The sequence below is a fragment of the Xenopus tropicalis genome, chromosome 3 (genome assembly GCF_000004195.4).
Source record: "Xenopus tropicalis strain Nigerian chromosome 3, UCB_Xtro_10.0, whole genome shotgun sequence".
Taxonomy (NCBI): domain Eukaryota; kingdom Metazoa; phylum Chordata; class Amphibia; order Anura; family Pipidae; genus Xenopus; species Xenopus tropicalis.
Genome location: NC_030679.2, coordinates 69,378,905 through 69,397,813, shown reverse-complemented (window position 1 = coordinate 69,397,813; position 18,909 = coordinate 69,378,905). Strand labels below are relative to the sequence as shown.

The window sequence follows — 18,909 nt, the reverse complement described above, 5'->3', positions numbered from 1 at the left end:
GCCAGAATCTGCTCCATGTGCATGATGCAGGTGCAGACACAGAAGAGCGCTGATTTAAATGGAGGGGGGATTTCTCACCATGCGTTTATCTATAGGCTGAGAATTCCGCCACGTGTGTGTAAGCCTTAGATTGTTCCTTTATCTAATTCATCAACTTAATTACAGCACTCTGTAGATTGCTGCAGTAATTCCATATTTAATTTGTAAATGGATGATGCATCACTGTGTGGCACTGACAACCAGGGGATTCCTGAACTTCTAGAATTTCTTTGGGATTAAGGAAAATGTGTCCATTCTTTAATAAGTATGGGAGCAGAGTACAAAATGTGTCCTGCTTACTATCACTCACTTCCAAAATGTATTTGTTGAGTTATTTTTATTTACTATAGTAAAACCTCAATTTTTAATACTCTAATTTTACGTTTTCCCTCATTTTACACTGAATGTTTGTGGTTCTACCAATATATAATGCATTTTCCTGATTTTACATTTTCTCAGATTTTACAGCATTTTTTTCTGCTCTCCTGGAAATTTCAATGATAAAGTTACTATAGAGAGTCAGTGCACTTCTCCCTCTCATGGTAGGCCTCCAAGAGATCATAAATTTTGAGGTGTAACTATGTAACTATAGTGCAATGTCAAGTTGAATATAATGCTCAGTAATTTTTTTACTGGTGTCCTGCATTAAATAGTCATTTGGTCAATGACACCCTTTAAATGACACAAAATAAGCTGAAACTGTTACATTGATTTGCTCTGCTGTTTTGGCACTGGTATAAGAACAGACAGTATATTCCAAAAGGAAGCTCAGTTAAAGTGGGTTTAATGGGGCATTTTTAAGCTGTTAAAGTGAATCCTAGTTTAAGCATTACCGTGCATAATATAAGCTAGCAATAAATGATCCATCATAAATAAAATATGAAATGTCTACTGCCTAAATGATTGTTTAAAAGTAAAAATAAAAATCTGTGCTTTTTCCCATATAAGTACTTAGTAAGAGAGCTGGAATTTCTCCAATCCAAACTGTTTTTAAAATAAAAGCCTCATGGGATCACAAGATAACAGTTGCTTTCTGAAAAATATGACATGGTTATTAGCTTCTAAACTACAGAAGATGCATATATCACTGAGAATTATTACAGTGGTCTTTACTATAAACACTGAATGCAAATTAACAGGCATAATTTATGAAGGTTGCCAGATCCTTCTGTCATTCACAGATATTCTTTAGATGTAGAAAGCAGAGATGGACAAACAAGAAAAATATATGGGAAGCAAAATGGCAACTAGTAAGTTATGGTAATGTTCTAAATGTCAGCACATTAAGAGCATGAGATAAACTGACTGGATTGGCATTATTTTCTGTGGAGCAGTGGTAAATGCATTAAAGGAACGGTTCAGTGTAAAATTAAAACTGGGTAAATAGATAGGCTGCGCAAAATACATTATTTTTTAATATAGTTAGTTAGCCAATAATGTCATCTATAAAGGCTGGAGTGAGTGAATACCTAACATAATGGCACTAGGGGGCTGATTTACTAATACACGAATCCGAATCCGAATGGGAAAAATTTGGATTGGAAAACGAACATTTTGCGACTTTTTTGTATTTTTTGCAACTTTTTCATAGCCATTACGACTTTCGCGAATTGTCGCAACTTTTTCGTATTGAGCGCTCGAAAAAGTCGCAAAATACCGATCATTACGAAAAAAAAGCATTCGGACGCTTTTCAGACGTTCGTGGATTAGTAAACGTGCCCCTAGCTGTTAGTCAGTCATCGCCTTGAAGGATGGGGGCACATGGGACATAACTGTTTAGTTAGTTCGCTGAACACTCAGGTCAGGTTCAAAAGCAAATTAACTGAATAGTTATGTCCCATGTGCCCCCCATTCAAGTGACTGATTGGTTACTGACTTCAGACATCCACTCACTCCAGCCTTTATAGATTACATTTTTGGCTAACTAACTATATTAGAAACTTTTTTTTTTATTTTGCACAGCTTATTTACCCAGTTTCATTTTTAGACTGAACATACTAAAAATCTGTAACTGATGTATTGCCCAGTGCTAGCTCTTTTTCTAAGAGTTTTGGCTGTGGGAGAGGGAAACAAAGCAGAAATACATTTTATTTAAGAAGAATATGCATCACTGCCTTACATTTGGCGATCTGGCTCAAATACAGGAAAATGTGGAAAAGATCTTTTAAAAAACAAGTGAGGTATAAAATGGAAAAACTTGAATGAAATATTATTCATAATGACATGACACCTTTTATAGAGAATTTGTATGAATTTTTAAATCCAAGTTTGTCATAAGACATATATAACATTTAAGACTTATAAATATCCTATAAATTATACTGTATGTAATTATATCCGGTATATTTTATCAGTTATAATTGGTTCTTAGTAATGTTATCTGTGTTTCATGGCTAACTTTTGTATTATAAAAATAAAGTACTCCCCTGTTATAAAATATGAGTATTATAAGACATCACAGAACGATACCACCATTGAGCCTGCACACTCTCATGGTGGTCTCTCTTTCTCTCACACCCTTTGGACCACTGGGCGTGGTGGGGGAGCCGGAATTCTCCTCTTCTCCTTTTGTTGGTTCGCACCTATTCGAATTCCTTCATCTTTTCATTTAACTCTTTTCAGGTGCATGCCCTTCAAATCTTCCATCCTCTCTCTGTACGGGTGGCTGTCATTTACAGACCTTAGTCAGCCTCCTACTCTGCTACCCCCTTCCTCCCTGACTTTGCAACCTGGCTATCTTTTTTATTCCATACTGACAATCCTTGATTTTAACTCCAATACTGGTGATACCCTACAACCCTGGCACTGCCTTTCCCTCTGCCTAACCTCCTCCTTTAAACTCCAACAGTGGACAAACACTCACTAGTTAGTGAGTACAACTACCTACTAGTCACCACCATTGATGTATTTTCTCCCCTTCAGCCCAAGTGTACCCGGGTTTAAAACTCATGCCCCTGTGCAGGGTCTGCAGAACGTACATGGAGGAAATCCTGTGTTATCCATTATAAATTCCTATTGTCATGCCTCAACTCTACCTTGCCAAACAGGAGTAATAAAATATCTTTATAAACAATAACAAATCCAACCCACAATGCTTGTTTTCTATATTCAATACCCTTCTGCATCCCTCATCAACAGAATCACTCAACCTATTTACATACATACATACATCTCAGAGTTCGAGGACCTGTTTAAAAGCCTTTATATGGTCATGGACCTCCACAGTGACCTATAATAAGTGATAGAATCTGTTATAATGGGTGTTTAGAGTTGTCACATGACCCACTGGAAGAAAAACAAAATGTACCCTATTTATACGGACCCATAAAAGCACTTGGCCTGCAATTTCAGTTGAATAGTCTTAGGCAGCATTATAAGATACTTTACATGGTACTATAGAGAAAGAGACCCTGTACTTGTGGCACAAATCCTATGCACCAGAAATAAATGCAGATGAGTTGCAGCACCAGGTATTTGGCATTGAAGAAACAAGACTGTCCTAGACTGACACGAATTTAGGCTGCAGTGAGTTTGCTTAATAATCTTTATAAAGAAACATTTTTTTTTTTTGGTTCCAGAGGCTTTTTTGCTTCTCATGTGGAATAATCTCTCCTACTAATCATAGCTTAAGGGTTTTTTCTCAGAGAAGCTGCAAATCATTTTTTAACTCAGAGACAAATTTAACTGTGTAACCTGAACATATCTCTTATGTGGCTTCAGCTTTATCATGAAGTACCGTAATTACAGTTTTATGGTTAATAGGAATTCACTCATTGCCTTCAATTCCTGATCTGCTTTGGCAACTTCGCTATGCAGGTCTTCAATTTGTATGTTCTAAAAAAATTATTTGTGCCCAAATGACCTTCTCTGCTTTAACCTTATGGGTTAAAGCAAAGCTAAAATACAGTCATAGTGGTAAAGGAAAAGCCAGTTTACTATGTTATGCTATCACTACAACCTACCTTTTTGCCATTTGTATAGTGATGTTGTGTCTCTATTAGAAATCAAAAAAGTGGGTGACTACATGCATGAGTAAATCAAACAGCGGTAGTGCACCAAAGTAATTAATCATCTCAAATACCAGCAACCTACACATCTATGTAAAACTCCCCTATTAATTGCTATTTGACAAACATAACTTGCATACAGTACATAACATAAAGATTTAATTTTTATGGTATATCTGGTTATTAGGTGTCTGTTCCATTCCTGCTCTTTCCCATTTCTGGTCATTTTGGTTTGGTTTTGACCACATGCTGATTGAAATCAAATAATACACTGTATTTCACGATAAAGAACTGGAAACGCCTTTTTAGAAGTGTCCATACCTTGGTTTTTAGTCACGTCTGCTTTCACATCCTTAATTTCTTCTGTAAGGACTATATTTCCAAATGGGCTTAAAATATCTTTGTAAACAATATGTTCCTCGGATCCAAGGGATGGATGCACATATAAGAAGATTCTTCTTGTAGGCCTAGATATTAAATCTCTTTGTATACTTTCTCCAAACTAAAAAATAAAATGTAAAATGTATCAGAATTAAAATTGATTATGTACAACTTCTAGCATTAACTGTTCAAAAATATACACAAGATATTATTACAAATATAGATTTTGTATAATTGGTTTAGAAGGCGTGTGGCTGGCTATGTCCAATAACTGAGTTATGTAATTAAAGGTTTAAAGGTTATTATATGTCAAGTTACCTATAGCATCAACAGGGACCATCTAATTGGTTGCTTTGGGTTACTGGCAAATGTAGAGCCTTTATTAAATTTTTAGACAAAAAGTTTATGCACTATAAAAGGAGAACTAAAGAAACCACAGCAAAAAAGTTGTGCTCACCACTAAAGGTTGAGCTTTTTATTGGCCACCATTGGGAAACCCTGAGCTACAACATGGAGCTGGCCACCACTCCTGTAACAACTATAGCAAAAAAAGGAAAGTTGTGCTCACCACTGAATTTTAAACCATTGGGGGGTGCAATGAGTGTGTGAACACAAAATTCCTACAGACAAAGAAAAAAGTCCTCTGGACCCACAGCCCTTTACCAGTGCAAATGTGTGCCTCCAAACATGCCCACAGTAGGTCTAAATCTGCTTTTCTGCTGATTTACAATTCTTGGCCTGTGTTGCTGTCACTTACTGTACCATAGCTAAGAAGCCTACTTCCAAAATACTGTATATATCGGGGCCAGAAGTAGGGGTAGGCAGGATAGGCAACTGCCTGTTGTGCAACAGAATAGAGGGCACCGCTTGGAGGTCAGTATTTTTACTTGCATATTCACATACTCAAACTGGGTTGGTGGAAAATTTGTCCCCATGCAGGGCCACTATTAGGGGGAAGAGGGGGTACTATTGTACTGGGCTTAAGAATGTTCCCATGCACTTAATGTCATGCTTAATGGTTATGGTATAATCTTCATATACATTTTAGGGCTCATTCATATCTGCAAGTGAATTTTTACCCTACACTAAGGGGTACATTTACAAATTCACGAACGCTCCAAGCATATTTTCGGCGACTTTTACATATTTTGTGCAACTTTTTCGTACTTTGCAACAAAATTGGTTGTCACCCCGAGTACGAAAGTTTCGGATTCATTGAAGCTTCGGTATCGTGACTTAACTTGGGCCAGGTTGGAGCTGCAGAGTGCCATTGATTCCTATGGGAGGCTTCCAAAATCATGCACAGAAGGAAAGGTTTTCCTGCATTTTACGATCGTTCGGTATGAAAATTTTGTGACTTTCAGATTGCCAATACGATATTATCGTGACTAATACAATTTTTTGTAAGCATATTCGTGATATTTGCGATCTTAAGAAATTATCGTATCCAATCCGAATTTATCCAATTCGGGATTCAAACTCATGTTTTTATGAATGTGCCCCTAAGTTTTAGCTAACACCACTTTCATTAAAGGTACTTGCATCAAAATGCTGTCTTTGCATCCCCATATAGTTGCACCTGCACCCACCCAGTCCTTTCTGCCTTATGCTCCAAATCAGGCACTTCTGCGCCTATTGATGCAGGGGAATCCTAAAGCTGCCGCCACCTCCTGACCAGGTGGTAGCTACAGGGTTCCCTTGCATGCTGCATCAATAGGAGCAGCACGCTTGTGCCAAGAGTATAGGATGCACATGTCACTCACACACTGAACACTGAAAATGTTGCCAGACAGACATTGAAAATACAGTATTTGGTGCAACTGCACCTGATGTGCCCTGAAGTACATGCACAGTTGAATCCATTTTGGCAAATCGGACACAAGTGGGGTAAAGCGAAGAGACTTGCCTGTTGGCATCTGCAATTATGCTGGAAATATTAGAAGAAACACTGCATTGTGAGTAAAAACATGGTTGAAAATTGCACACTGCATCTGTGGAAGTGCATAAGTATATGTATATGCTACTTGCCTCTTAACAAGTATTTCTATTCTCTTAGTGCAGCAAAACCATCACCATCTGGTTATATGCTATTGAAGTACATTGTTTATTTAACACACATGTATATTTAAAGTCCTTGTGACAAGTGTCTCTTATATTTGACCCCTTTAGGTGAAAATAAATCAACTTATAAGAATACTGTATTTTTCATATACAAGAATGAAATCATTTAGAAAACTGACAATAGCTTTACAGCACAGGGTTTCCTGCATAACTTTGTGAAAGAGGAAAATTCTTTTATATAACTCCAACTTCACTCTGTCATTCTGTAAGTTTTGGGATTGTTTATAGAAACTGTTCTGGTTTACTAAAAATGAGATCAGTCCCTTTCCCAGCGGCAGGAAGCAGCTTTCTATTTCAGTTGGCTACGGTGTACATTTTTGTAAGCAGTGGGATGTGTAACTATTTTAGGCCTTCTCACACTGAACGTGAATTTTTATAAAAATTTCAGGAGCAGAGGAAGAATCTGTGATTTACTGGCTATGTTACTGCTAATGGAAAATGCTAGAATCATTGTGAAACTAACACACAATGATTCCATTGTAAATGTTATTCTAGGCTATACTTCTGACACATTTAGGGTCCATCTCAAAGCTGCATATCACAATCTTAAATATATCTTCAAAATGTTGAATTGTGAAAAGTTATAGCAAAAACAAAACTGGGCTGGAGATAGTGCTTATTAAAGCAAATGGGAGCTGAGCCAATCAACTTTCTCCTTTAAGCTAAGGACCCACGGAGTGGTTCAGTCACCCACAATAGATCTCTGCACAGGTGACTAACAACTCGGAAATGGCTTTCCACCTGCAATAATATGAGTCGCCAGGGGAAAGCCTTTGGGTACGATGCCATGTGTGAAACCAGTGGCTGTTGGATTAGACGCAATGGCACCAAAATGGCACTGTAAAAAAATATTGAGTGGCAAGGTACATACACCAGGGCTCCTTTTGAGAAAGTGTTTAACAATAGCATGTTTTCCTTAGTATATACTATACTTACTTTTTAATTTAAAGCCGCTGAGTGAAAGCCACAGAACCAGTACTAGGCTAGCTGCTCAAAAAGTGCTTTAATCAAAGCGAAGTACACATGCTTTGTGTCCCCTATGGCCATAGTGACTTAAACATGATACATTTTAATGCAAAATCATTGGAATGTTCATTTTTTAGCGCATCCTTCTTTATAAGGGTTTATAAATAAAAAATGTTATCAATATAGTTACTTGAGTGACTTGAGAAGGGCCATATGGGACATAACTGTTTGCTTTTGAATCTGACCTGTCTGCTCAGGATCAAAAGCACACTAACTGAACAATTATGTCCCATGTGGCCCTCCCTCAAGTTGATGATTAACTAAGAGGTTAGAGAGCTGGAAGGAGGAAGTAGAGTTCTGGTTATGCTAGATTATGCTAGACATCCACTCACTCCATCCCTAAAAGATTAAATTTTAATTAAAGTTACTATTTTGAAAACATTTTTTAATTTTGAATCTATTTTACCCAGTTTAATTTTTGCATTAAACTGTTACTTTATAACTCTAAATAGACAGACAATATAAGAAATATCTGCATTTACAAACAAGCATCCTCCCTTCAGTCTAATTCTGTTATATAAATTGGCTTGCGCCATCCAACAAAAGACTGATACTTCCTTAAGCTTTTTGTATACATGTGCAATATTGCAAGTAGTTCATTACCCAGTTACTGCCACTGATTTGCCACTAAGGAATTGACAAGCCATCTAATGTTAATGGCTAAATGGAATAGCTGGCTGTGTAACTGATGCACATAGAGAAACTGGGTTTTTGTACACCTATGTTTGTGCCAATTATACTTAACTGGATGCCTTCATCAGTTGTAGCTATTGTTGATGTAATTATTGTTCTGATAGACTGTCTTCTTGTGCCCTATATTTATAGCAGCAAGTTGGTATATTTTTAGATTTTGAGGATTAATTGCTTTGACTTTGTGCCATTACCCCAATCTGTTTTTGACTGGTTTATTTGCTATATGCACTTACTGTATTTGCGTAGCAATTTATCTAAATTTGTATGGAGTACACAATGCTCAAAATATAGCATTCCCTTTTCCTTTTTGAACATTTTTGATATTCCTTTTCTAGAGTGTGTGAGAATACTGCCAATTAATTTTCTTTTTAATGTATTTAAGTATAAGAAAGGGTAGTGCTTATGTACAAAGATGCTATTATTCCTTTATGGGCAATGGTTCTCTTTTCAAGTTAATGCATTTCTTTATTCTAAATTAAATTCAGGTAAAAAGTGAAATGTTTGAAGAAAATAAAAAAATGTATGTAAGCTCCTCTGAAAGGGCTGGGGGATTTACACATTATTCATTTATATGCAGATGGGTGCATTCTGCCTGTGTGCATCACAATAAATGGGCAGTGTGCACACAGGAGTTTGCTAGGATAAATCATGTTGCTCTTAACACTTGCAGAAAACACTTTATTCATCATAACTAACATTATATCAGGACATTGGGGTATTGCCTCCAAATGCATGCATTAAATGGCTTGCCATTATGCATCATTCAAGGATAAGTTTCACAAATGCAACACATTTTGGGGGATGCAGAATTCCTGATCCAGTACAATAAATTAAAAAATAACTATGAAAACAACCACTAAAAGTTAAAAGTGCAAAAGTCGGGTGAAATCTTCTATGGATTTTGTGCTCTGCAGATAGAAGAATTGTTGCGAGTCTCTGTACTCCAAAACTGAACAAAGAGAACTGCATTTTGGGTGGGCTTCAGAAGGCTTGCAGGAGCCTTTGCATCCCTTAGCTCTCCTGCACTTGTGTCCGTGAGATAGCAGATATGTACATGGTTTTGTTTTCAATTTACCTAAAAAAAGATGTGCTTTCTTTCAAAATAAATTCCTTATATTCAGTAAATTATGCATTAAGCTCCTTGAATTTATTTTATATAAATTCAAGTTATTTTACCAAGTGAAAAAAGGAATTAGACTGGAATGCATATTCAGTTCCTGTTTTCTGTTAGATAACGTCCATGTAACTTTTACTGCAAGTGAAATAAAAGCAGCACAGAGTAAGCCTTCTGACACTTTCCCCTTAGCTGTTTCCCTTTAACCAAACAGCTTACTGTATCACTGTATTTGTCCCTATAGGATGTATTGGAAAAATATCTATTGAAGTCAGAGATCATGTTGACATGAAATTGTGCCACTTCATGATTGCTCTCTGAAATACAGTGTGACCAGTATGAAGCTCATTTTCAGTTGGTGTATCTTTACTTTTACTGACTTCATTCCACATGTAAACCACTGGGTACAGACCCATCCCACTACTCCCATCAGAAGAACCCTGGCTAAATCTCCCCTACAAGTGTTAGTTAGACTGTAGTTTAGCAAGACAATTTATGTACTGAAAATACCCTGAAGATTCACAAAATAATGCCATTCATTAGACAATTGCTTATGAAATATTAAATGCAATCATTCTGGCTTTTGAAATCCTGGAGAGGATTGTTTCAGAGTTCCTAAACCAGTTTTGGTGATGGGGGTATGGTAGATATAAAAAGCAACACAATCATAATATTGTAAGCTCTATGGCTCTTGTCACTTTGTCACTTAGCTCTGTGAAATCCTTAATGTAACTTTACTTTGTATTTATTTGTATTTATTATTGTACTTATATTTATCTATTACTGTAATTACCCCATTTGTTGTATAAATTTACTGATCTGCTGTACAGAGCTGTGTACATATGTAGTACTATATAAGTATGTATGTATAACTTTATTTATAAAGGGTACGCAGTGCTGCACAATCTTACAAAATACAAAATTACACACAGGGAGGACAAGTGTTATAATAAATAAATACAATAAATATATATAAATGCACAGGGAATAAATGCCATGTGGTATGAGACACAGTAGGAATGAGGTCCCTGCCCCGTACAGCTTACAATCGAAGTGTGAAAGTAAAGATATACATACATTCATACAAGTCCATTCATATTTCACTATTGATACTAGCTTTAAACACACTGTTTGACTAAAAAAAGGGAAAGACCAGCCTCTGCAGGGCTCACATCCAAAACAATCTGTTTAGCATTAAGGCTTCCATGTGTCAGTAAATCTCCGATTAATAGGGAAACTTCAGTCATTTTCACTACCGCCCACTGGATGAGGTTGAGGTTGAGGTTGTTAACTTCCTATTCAAAAAGCTGCTCCACCTCGCAGCTAGCAAGGCGTTAGTATATTTAGATGACATATGTCAAACACAATGCCCGCGGGCCGAATCCGGCCCACCTGGCTGTTTTATGTGTCCCTTGGTAAGTGTGTCTGACCATCCAGCTTGATCAATTTCCATTTTCCTCACAAAGTAACTATATAGTAACTAAGACTAAGGGGCAGATTTATTAAGACATGAACTCTCGGAGAGTTCATTTGAACGATCTGAGCGTATTTTTGCCGATTTCTTCGCGCTTGCACGACTTTTTCATACACCAGCACGACTTTTTCAGACACTTGCACGACTTTTGCGCGAAAAATTCGGAAAGGTTCTGCCGCTGTTTACAATTATTCAGTACGAAAATGTTGTGACTTTCGGATCGCCAATATGATATTATCGCGACTAATACGATTTTTTCGTAAGCATTTTCGTGATATTTGCGATCTTCAGAAATTATCGTATCCAATCCGAATCTTTCCCATTCGGGATTCAAACTCATCTCTTAATGAATAGGCCCCTGAGTATCTCAATAAAATTCGTCCCACCACTTAGCCTGTGTTTTAGATTTCGCCCCCCTTAGGTGACTGAGTTTGACACCGCTGATTTAGATGACAAAAGCTGTTAAATACCTTAATCTATCCTGGAAACTTAAACAAGAATGAGGACAGGGACAAAATATTTACACTGGTCTCTGCCTTTATATTAACAATATCATATATATACAGTATGTGTGTGTGTGTTTCACTTCCAATTGTCTGTGGATTAAACATTTCCACCTACTTCTAAACATAGTATTGTACTACTTTCACATGATATCAAATACAAGCACATATGACTAGCATTGCATATAATCTACTTGTATTTAAAGTACAATATAATTAGAACATTTGTTATAAGGCATTATTAACATTCATCAGTGTACAGAAGCAATTCTGACAAATATCACCACTGATCAAAGGGTTTATGGGATATACCTTAAATAATCTACTCAAACTCAGGAACAGAAAATGGCAATACTGCTATATCAAGTGTCAGTATTTTACTTTGGTTTAATAAATTTGATGCTTACCTCTTTTAATCGCTTATATAACCTGATTGCAGCAAGGACACAATCTTCTCTATTTAAGGTTTCATTTAAATCAGCTGGTTTAATGTCGCTTGCATATTCCTCAAATTTCCAGGATGCCCTCCTCCAAAGAAGGATCAGACTCTGATAGAAAACACATGCTGCCAAAGCTAGACCTATAATGGCAGGGCTTGGACAGTAACGGCGCCTCCAACCCATTACTGTTATTAACACATGCCTCTAGCAAAGAAGACAAAAGTGGCACTGGGTCTGGTACCTTATATCACTCAGTAGTAAAGAGTGTCCCAAAAATATTCCATAACTTGTAGAGGATTTTCTCAATGTGCCATAGTAAAGTAGCAGTGTAAAAAGTGCCAGAACAGTACTCTCTGATCCACCATTCATGTGCTCATAAAAAACAGAAAAATAAACTTAAAGCAAGATTTTCTGAATGTCATATTCCAGGGTCTTTGACGTCCCTTGCAATGTATGTGGTCAAGCATTCTTTCACAGCTTCTGTCATCTCTTCAGGATTTTATAAGTGAGGTCCATAATGCCTGTCAGTTGCTTTCATTTCAGTACATGTTGTAGAAAATCATGAAGTTTACTTTTCCGTCTGCATTTGGCTGAAAAGTTTAGTTTACTTCCAAAGTCCTCTCTGCCTGTTAGCTGAAATGTTTTCTATATCCCTGGTGCGCTGGTGATGTATGTTGTATGCACTTGGCACAGTCCTGCCGTCTGTGTAACACAAACACTGCACACATACACACACACACAGAAACCTTCTGAATTCACTTGGACCACAAGCACTGAAAATGAAAAACTTGCTTTCTTTCAGGGTGTGGTTTAGTTTCATCCTTTTAACTCTGAGCAAAGAATTTAACCACTTAGAAACTTTTACACATGTAACTGGATTGGAATATCCAGTAAAACAGATGGTGGAAGTAAAGAAAGTTTGCACTTGCTCACTTAAATAAGAACTGTTTGCATCTGGATGCTGCAGCTGATGTTTCTCTAAATGTGTTACAGATCTCACTAACAAGTCCTTAGATCTTGTGCTTTAGTTAAATTTCACATGTTTAGAACTGTGACAGAATCTGACCCAAAACAGGAGAAACATTTGTCTAAAGCCTTAATTGGAAACTTTTCCTATTAAATTAATTTAGGCTCTTTATACCATTACTCCATATTGCTTACATTTCTTTTCTCTGTTTCACCTTTAAGGGCATGCTAACAGCTACATATAAACTTCCAAAAAAAAGGACTGGACATTGGTAAGTTAGAAAATGCAAGTTAATATATATATTACAGGGGGCAAATCCGATTTCTATTAGTGGTGATGAGCAACTTCAGGTGGTGTCTTGATGTCTCTGGGCGGAGCAGTGATGTCATGTGGACAGGCCATTGATGTCACCGGGGTGGGGCTATGAGGTAGCGATTGGAAATTAGGCAATCACCTCGTCAGTTTTTGCAAATGCTGCCCGGTTTTCCAAATTGGGAAAACTGGACAGACCGTTTTGACCTGGACAGCCCTTTCGATATCCGTGCTATATGGGTGAAAACCTGAAAGCTTACAATAATTTTTTCACCCGGTTTCACTAAGAAAAAAATGCCCATAAACTACAATGACTGCAAAAAATGTTGAACCAGAATGGAAAAAGTTGTTGCAAAAAAACAACCACTGTTTTGCAAATTTTCCAGCAAAGCAAACAGGATTGATTCGCTCATCACTGGTTGTCAGAATTTTTTTCCTGTGTGAGGCAAATTTGAGAAGGATTTTTTTTTTGCTGGGTCTACTAAGAGCTAAAGAGAACTTGTGAGCATTCACTCCATACATTCAAATAGAATCCAAGCTGAATATCAGTTAGATTTGCATGAGAAAAAGATCTTGATTTGCAGGTGCACCCAAGTATTTCATTTACTTTTTGCACTTATTCCACGGATAAACAAGAAAGGAAAATCACTATGAACCTGCTTTCCTCTAGATGAGAACTGGCTACTGTTCAGTTTGTTTGTTTTTAATGCATAGATCATTATATTCATTCCTTAATTAAAGTGCCATCTATGTGCTGATTTTTAACCTCTGCCTACAAAGCACTTTATTAAATGAAAACCTATGACAGGCCTTGCAGTTTTGCAAAACACGATGCAGAAAGAATGAACAGTGCAAGAAAAGGTATAAATCTAGTTAATTAAACAAAGCTTGTAGGAAGCTGTTTTCCTTTATGCTGAATTTAGGATTTTTAAAGCCGAGATACCAAATAACAGAATTAAATACAATTAGGGGCCCATTCATTAAAGTCCAAATGAGCCTGAGTTTTAGAACTGTGAGCGTTTTCTGTGTAGTTTTCATTTCCGCAACTTTTTTGTACTTTGTGACAATTTGTGCGACAAAATCTTATTTGTCGCAACGAGTACAAAAGTTTCGTTATTCATTCAAGCTTCAGTATCGTGACTTTCCTTGGGCCAGGTTGGAGCTGCAGAGTGCCATTGAGTCCTATGGGAGGCTTCCAAAAACATGCACTGAAGGTGCAGGTGAAGTCAGAAAGTTTTCTGAGCTGTCTACAATCGTCCAGATACGAAAATGTTGGAACTTTCAGATTGTACCACCACAATGCGAATTTTCGTGCAATTATGCACATCACAAATTTTTGTATTTCATCTGAATTTTTCCTAAGCGTACTTTTAAAAGTACGAAATTCAGCCTTTGATAATTCAGCCCCTATTGTCCAGTTTATCTTAAACCAAAAGGGTTTGTATTGCTTACAACTTAAATACACTTATACTCAGTGACCAGTTACAAATATATTAATATTTAATGTAAATACTCAGAAAGCTTTATCAGAAAGGTCTATGTAAATACAGCCATAAACACTGTGCTGAGTCCTCTATCAAAAGAAACAAAGGATTTCTTGTTTTCTTTTTTGAGAACATGTTCTTGGGTATCAGACTTCCTCTCTTTTAGGGCTCCTTCAGGTTTGGGTCAAAAGTCTGCTCAGTTCTCTCCTCTCTCCCTCACCCCCTCCCTTCTCCTGCTCCCTCCTCCCATAAGAATGCATAAGAACTTATTGCCTCCTCCCTTAGAAATTTGTGATCTGAGCTTCCAACGGCTATAACTGCATCAGAAAGCCGCAAAGCTAAAATAGCAGCTGCTATTGGAAGGAGCTTCTAGGGTATAGTAGAAGCTTTGGGGCAAGAGTCTGCTCAGCTCTCTCCCTCACCCCCTCCCTTCTCCTGCTCCCTCCTCCCATAAGAATGCATAAGAACTTATTGCCCCCTCCCTTAGAAATGTGTGATCTGAGCTTCCAACGGCTATAACTGCATCAGAAAGCCGCAAAGCTAAAATGGCAGCTGCTATTGGAAGGAGCTTCTAGGGTATAGTAGAAGCTTTCTGCTGAATAAATATAGTGATCTAGGTGGCACTAATGTGGCAAATCTATTGGCAGTAAAATGCCAAAATGACTTTCCTTCTCCTTTAACAAAATTATTGTAAGAACCAAGCAAAACATAAACAAAACTTCAGTCTTTAGTCTTCTAGCCCATAGCCAGTTATTTAATATTTAAGAGCCCCATAATAATTAGTTGGACCAGGCTTTCTTCTCTTGTAGGCTGTGTTATATGACCACAGGCAACAAGGAACTTCAGCCCTGTAAAAAAGTTAGGGCCCCACTCTGCCAAATCATTCCATATTCTTTTACACACAATAATACTCCCGATATACCGCACACACCACCCTTTCAGTGTCTTTTTGTGGATCAGTGAATCTGGATTCTTGCGGCTGATTGGGCCCCTTACTAGAAGAGGGCCCCTTGTCTCTGCATAATGGTAGTCCTGTCTGTAATACCAACATGTTTATTTATCACTATCTAAACTATGTCCGCTGAATTTGATCTTCTTATTTTTCTTTCATACATATTGCAAAGTGGCCATTACAGGATGTCTACAGATGTCCCTATACCTAGAGGTTTTTGATTTTTTATAGACTAATAAGAGAAAGGTAGGAGGCAAACAAATGCACCTAACAGTCAAGAACCAGAGACTTTAAGGCTAATGGGGAAGGCACAAGGAAATACTAATGTGACATTTTTATAACAAAAAAATTGGGGTTATGTAACAACAGGCACTAAAAATTTGCCCAGAAGCAATAACCCTTATCAACCAATTAGAAGGTACAATTTACTGGTCACCTGTTTAAAAGCAGACATCTTTTTGGTTGCCATGGGTTACTGCTCCTGAAAAAACTTACTGCCTTTTATTACATAACCCCAATAGTATTTTAAATTGTAGTATACTTTGGAAAATGCTTTTTTTCGGGGTGGGGGGGGGGGGGGGGGGGGGGACCTAAACAAAAGCTTCATTATTTTGTGATAGTTACTTTAAAAACATTCTCCAGCCTAGAAACCACCATTCACCCACCCTGACCAGGGGTGCCAGTACTAAGCAAATTAACCTTGTGACCAGCTGCAAGTTTAAAGAATTTCAGAGTAGACTAGCCAACGTTCATAACACAAATTGACTATTATGCTTAGTCTTTTAACTTGTAATAAGATCTCTGCATGACTGTTTATTTACTTTTCTAGATTTCCGATTCAGAAGGATAAAATAATCCCCAACAAAGGATGCACATATGAAATAGGACTGCAACACAGAATGAACTGAATTCAGCAGAATTAAGAAGCTCATTGAAAGGAATGAGACAGAAAATAAAGGAGTCTGTTATATTACTTAGTACAATCAATTCTTCACTAAATAGGTAAAATGTGTTTCTTTTTCTTCATTACTACTTTTTTGTTATGTATAAATCATTAGGGCTTATTTCCAAAGTAAAGTGCAAAAAAATTGTGCAGACAACCAGTATATTAGAAATGCTCTTAGCAACCTAGCACATATTCTTCAGTTGGTTACATGGCTTTGATTATGTTCACATAAGTGTACACAGTACAAAGTACAAAGTGTACAGATACAAGCGAGCCCTGAAGTTAATCTCTGCCTTGACTTTTTTTTTTTTTAACTTTCACATAAAACTTACTTGTACGTACTAAATCATGCTCTAGTACCTTTTGTTCGCCCTGCCTTATTGGCACCTCATATTATAACAACTGAACCCCACTGTTTCACAGTTATGCACAGCAAAAAGCTGACTCGGTGGAATCAGCAGAAGATCAGTTCGGCTTAATTTGGCCAACCTTAGTGCTCATTTATGAATACAGTAAGTAGGTATAAACCTTAGAAAATATCTGAGAAGTCCACTGAAATGAACATCCATTTTATCAACTCCACTTGGATTCATAACTTGGCCCGATTACGTGTATGGCTAGCTTAATGGAAAGTCATGCTTTCCAGTAAAGCTTGCAAAGTATAACCAAAGACAAAACACCCAGATTAGATGAGATAGAAATTGCTGCATGAATAAATACATTTAAATAACATTCAAAGCAGTACCCCAGATTCCCTTTTAAGTGAATAACCATGAGCTTTACACACATAAGGGGTGAAAAAAAAATTACAGTAATGGTGGCAAGAGATTGAATTCATTTGCATCCCCCTGTCCTGTTTCAATAAAGCAGACACAATTTTGTTGCAGAAGAGATACAATATATGCTCAGAAATTAGAGTATTGTAATTTCACAGTGTTTATATAATGGACCAGATTTAATTTTTAGAGTGTCATGTGATAGTCTTCTTATGGCTTTTTGCATGTAAATTCAGCGTTACCTCTACTGTGCCTGTGACATCCAGACCATAACAAAAAGCTGAAGCAGATGGTGGCTATTGCCTCCTACAGAAGTACTACAGCACAGTCAACGCCGGATTTGTAATCCAGGCGCCCCGAGGCCGCCCCCTGTCCGTCGCACCCCCACCGTGCGCGCATGTGCGATCCAATTATCCAATTATGTATCAGAGGGAAAATGCCCATCAGGTGAAAGCTGCTATTTGCTTTACGAAAATGAGATGGTGCTGGCAAGCGGAGGGGATATATGCAGTACAAATGATGCCATTTGGGTGGGGGAGACATGCCCAACTGATACACATTGTAGGCAATGTGTGCTTTACATGTCCTTTAAAGCTGGGTTTCAATGAGGTCTAGCCCAATATTTCTCTTAGATGTAAAGCTTCATAGTATCACTAAATAACAGAAGCTGTTAAACCACCTTGTTGTCTAGTCACAGTCATTATCCCCCTAGATTTCCTATGCAAAAATTTAGCCAATAATTAAGTCAGTTTTATAGTGCTTTGACATTAAAACCCAGTAATCTTTGTGGATCTGTTAAGTATTATTATACTCACTCACATATATAAATCTGATAATCATACTCTACAAGTTATAAATAAAATGCTCCTGAGGAAACTGACCACAGGCTTTGTGTAACGTTTGCAAATGAGTTTGTACAGAAAAGTAAATTATGACTTTTCTCTGCAAAATGTTCTGTGTTATAAAAATAAATGATATTATTAACTAACTGGCAAATGCAAAACAATAAAATGCAAATGAACACTACATTTTCAGAAGCAATCGGTATTTCATTCTTCAGTGAGGTTGGAGAATCTGTTTATGTGGCAGGAATACAACTAAATAGGGAGACCTGCCAGGATTTACAGCATGGGACTTGAAGGAAACACATTTGATTTTTCTGCCAGCCCAACCTTTTCTTCTATCCTTTTACTTTATTACTATTTTATTCTATTACTAGATGGCTGGTTTAAAGAAAAGCATAAACTGGACAGATATTACAGCTTCATAAAGCAGAAAGAATCAGACAGGACCTTTAAGATTGCTTGGGGAGTGATTTATTAAAGGCTTGAGAATTTGGTTCCCAAAACCATGCATGAGTTCCTATACTTGCGTGTGGTTTCTATATCTGAAATCTTCTGAGCTTTTTATTTTTGAAGAAACATTTGCCTGGGAAAAACAAACAAACAATAAACACAATTGGTAGCAAGCCAAGGTATATGCTTGCAAAAACCATGCGTGAGCTGGAGGCTCAGTGCCGGCTGTACCTATTGAGTGCCTATTGACGCAGGGAAACCCTGGAGCTACCCTCACCTCTAGGGTCACAAAAACACATTTCACAGGTCCTTCATTTTAGCAACATGCAATTAATTACAGGTATCCCTTATTCAAAAACCCATTAACTAGAAAGCGCAG

General features: G+C 37.3%; 1 protein-coding gene across 2 annotated transcripts in view; it reads right to left on the bottom strand.

Moving 5' to 3' along the window:
* The window catches only part of cped1 (cadherin-like and PC-esterase domain containing 1), a 119,489-nt gene extending 106,809 nt beyond the window's left edge, over positions 1-12,680 (bottom strand). For both annotated transcript variants that reach the window (XM_031898985.1, XM_031898986.1), the window contains exons 1-2: positions 11,766-12,680; positions 4,368-4,548 (exon numbers count right to left, since the gene is read on the bottom strand). In XM_031898985.1, coding sequence (XP_031754845.1) covers positions 4,368-4,548; positions 11,766-11,981 — 397 coding nt within the window. In that variant the 5' untranslated portion in view covers positions 11,982-12,680. The remainder of the gene's footprint in view (positions 1-4,367; positions 4,549-11,765) is intronic.
* Between the last annotated feature and the right edge of the window lie 6,229 nt (positions 12,681-18,909).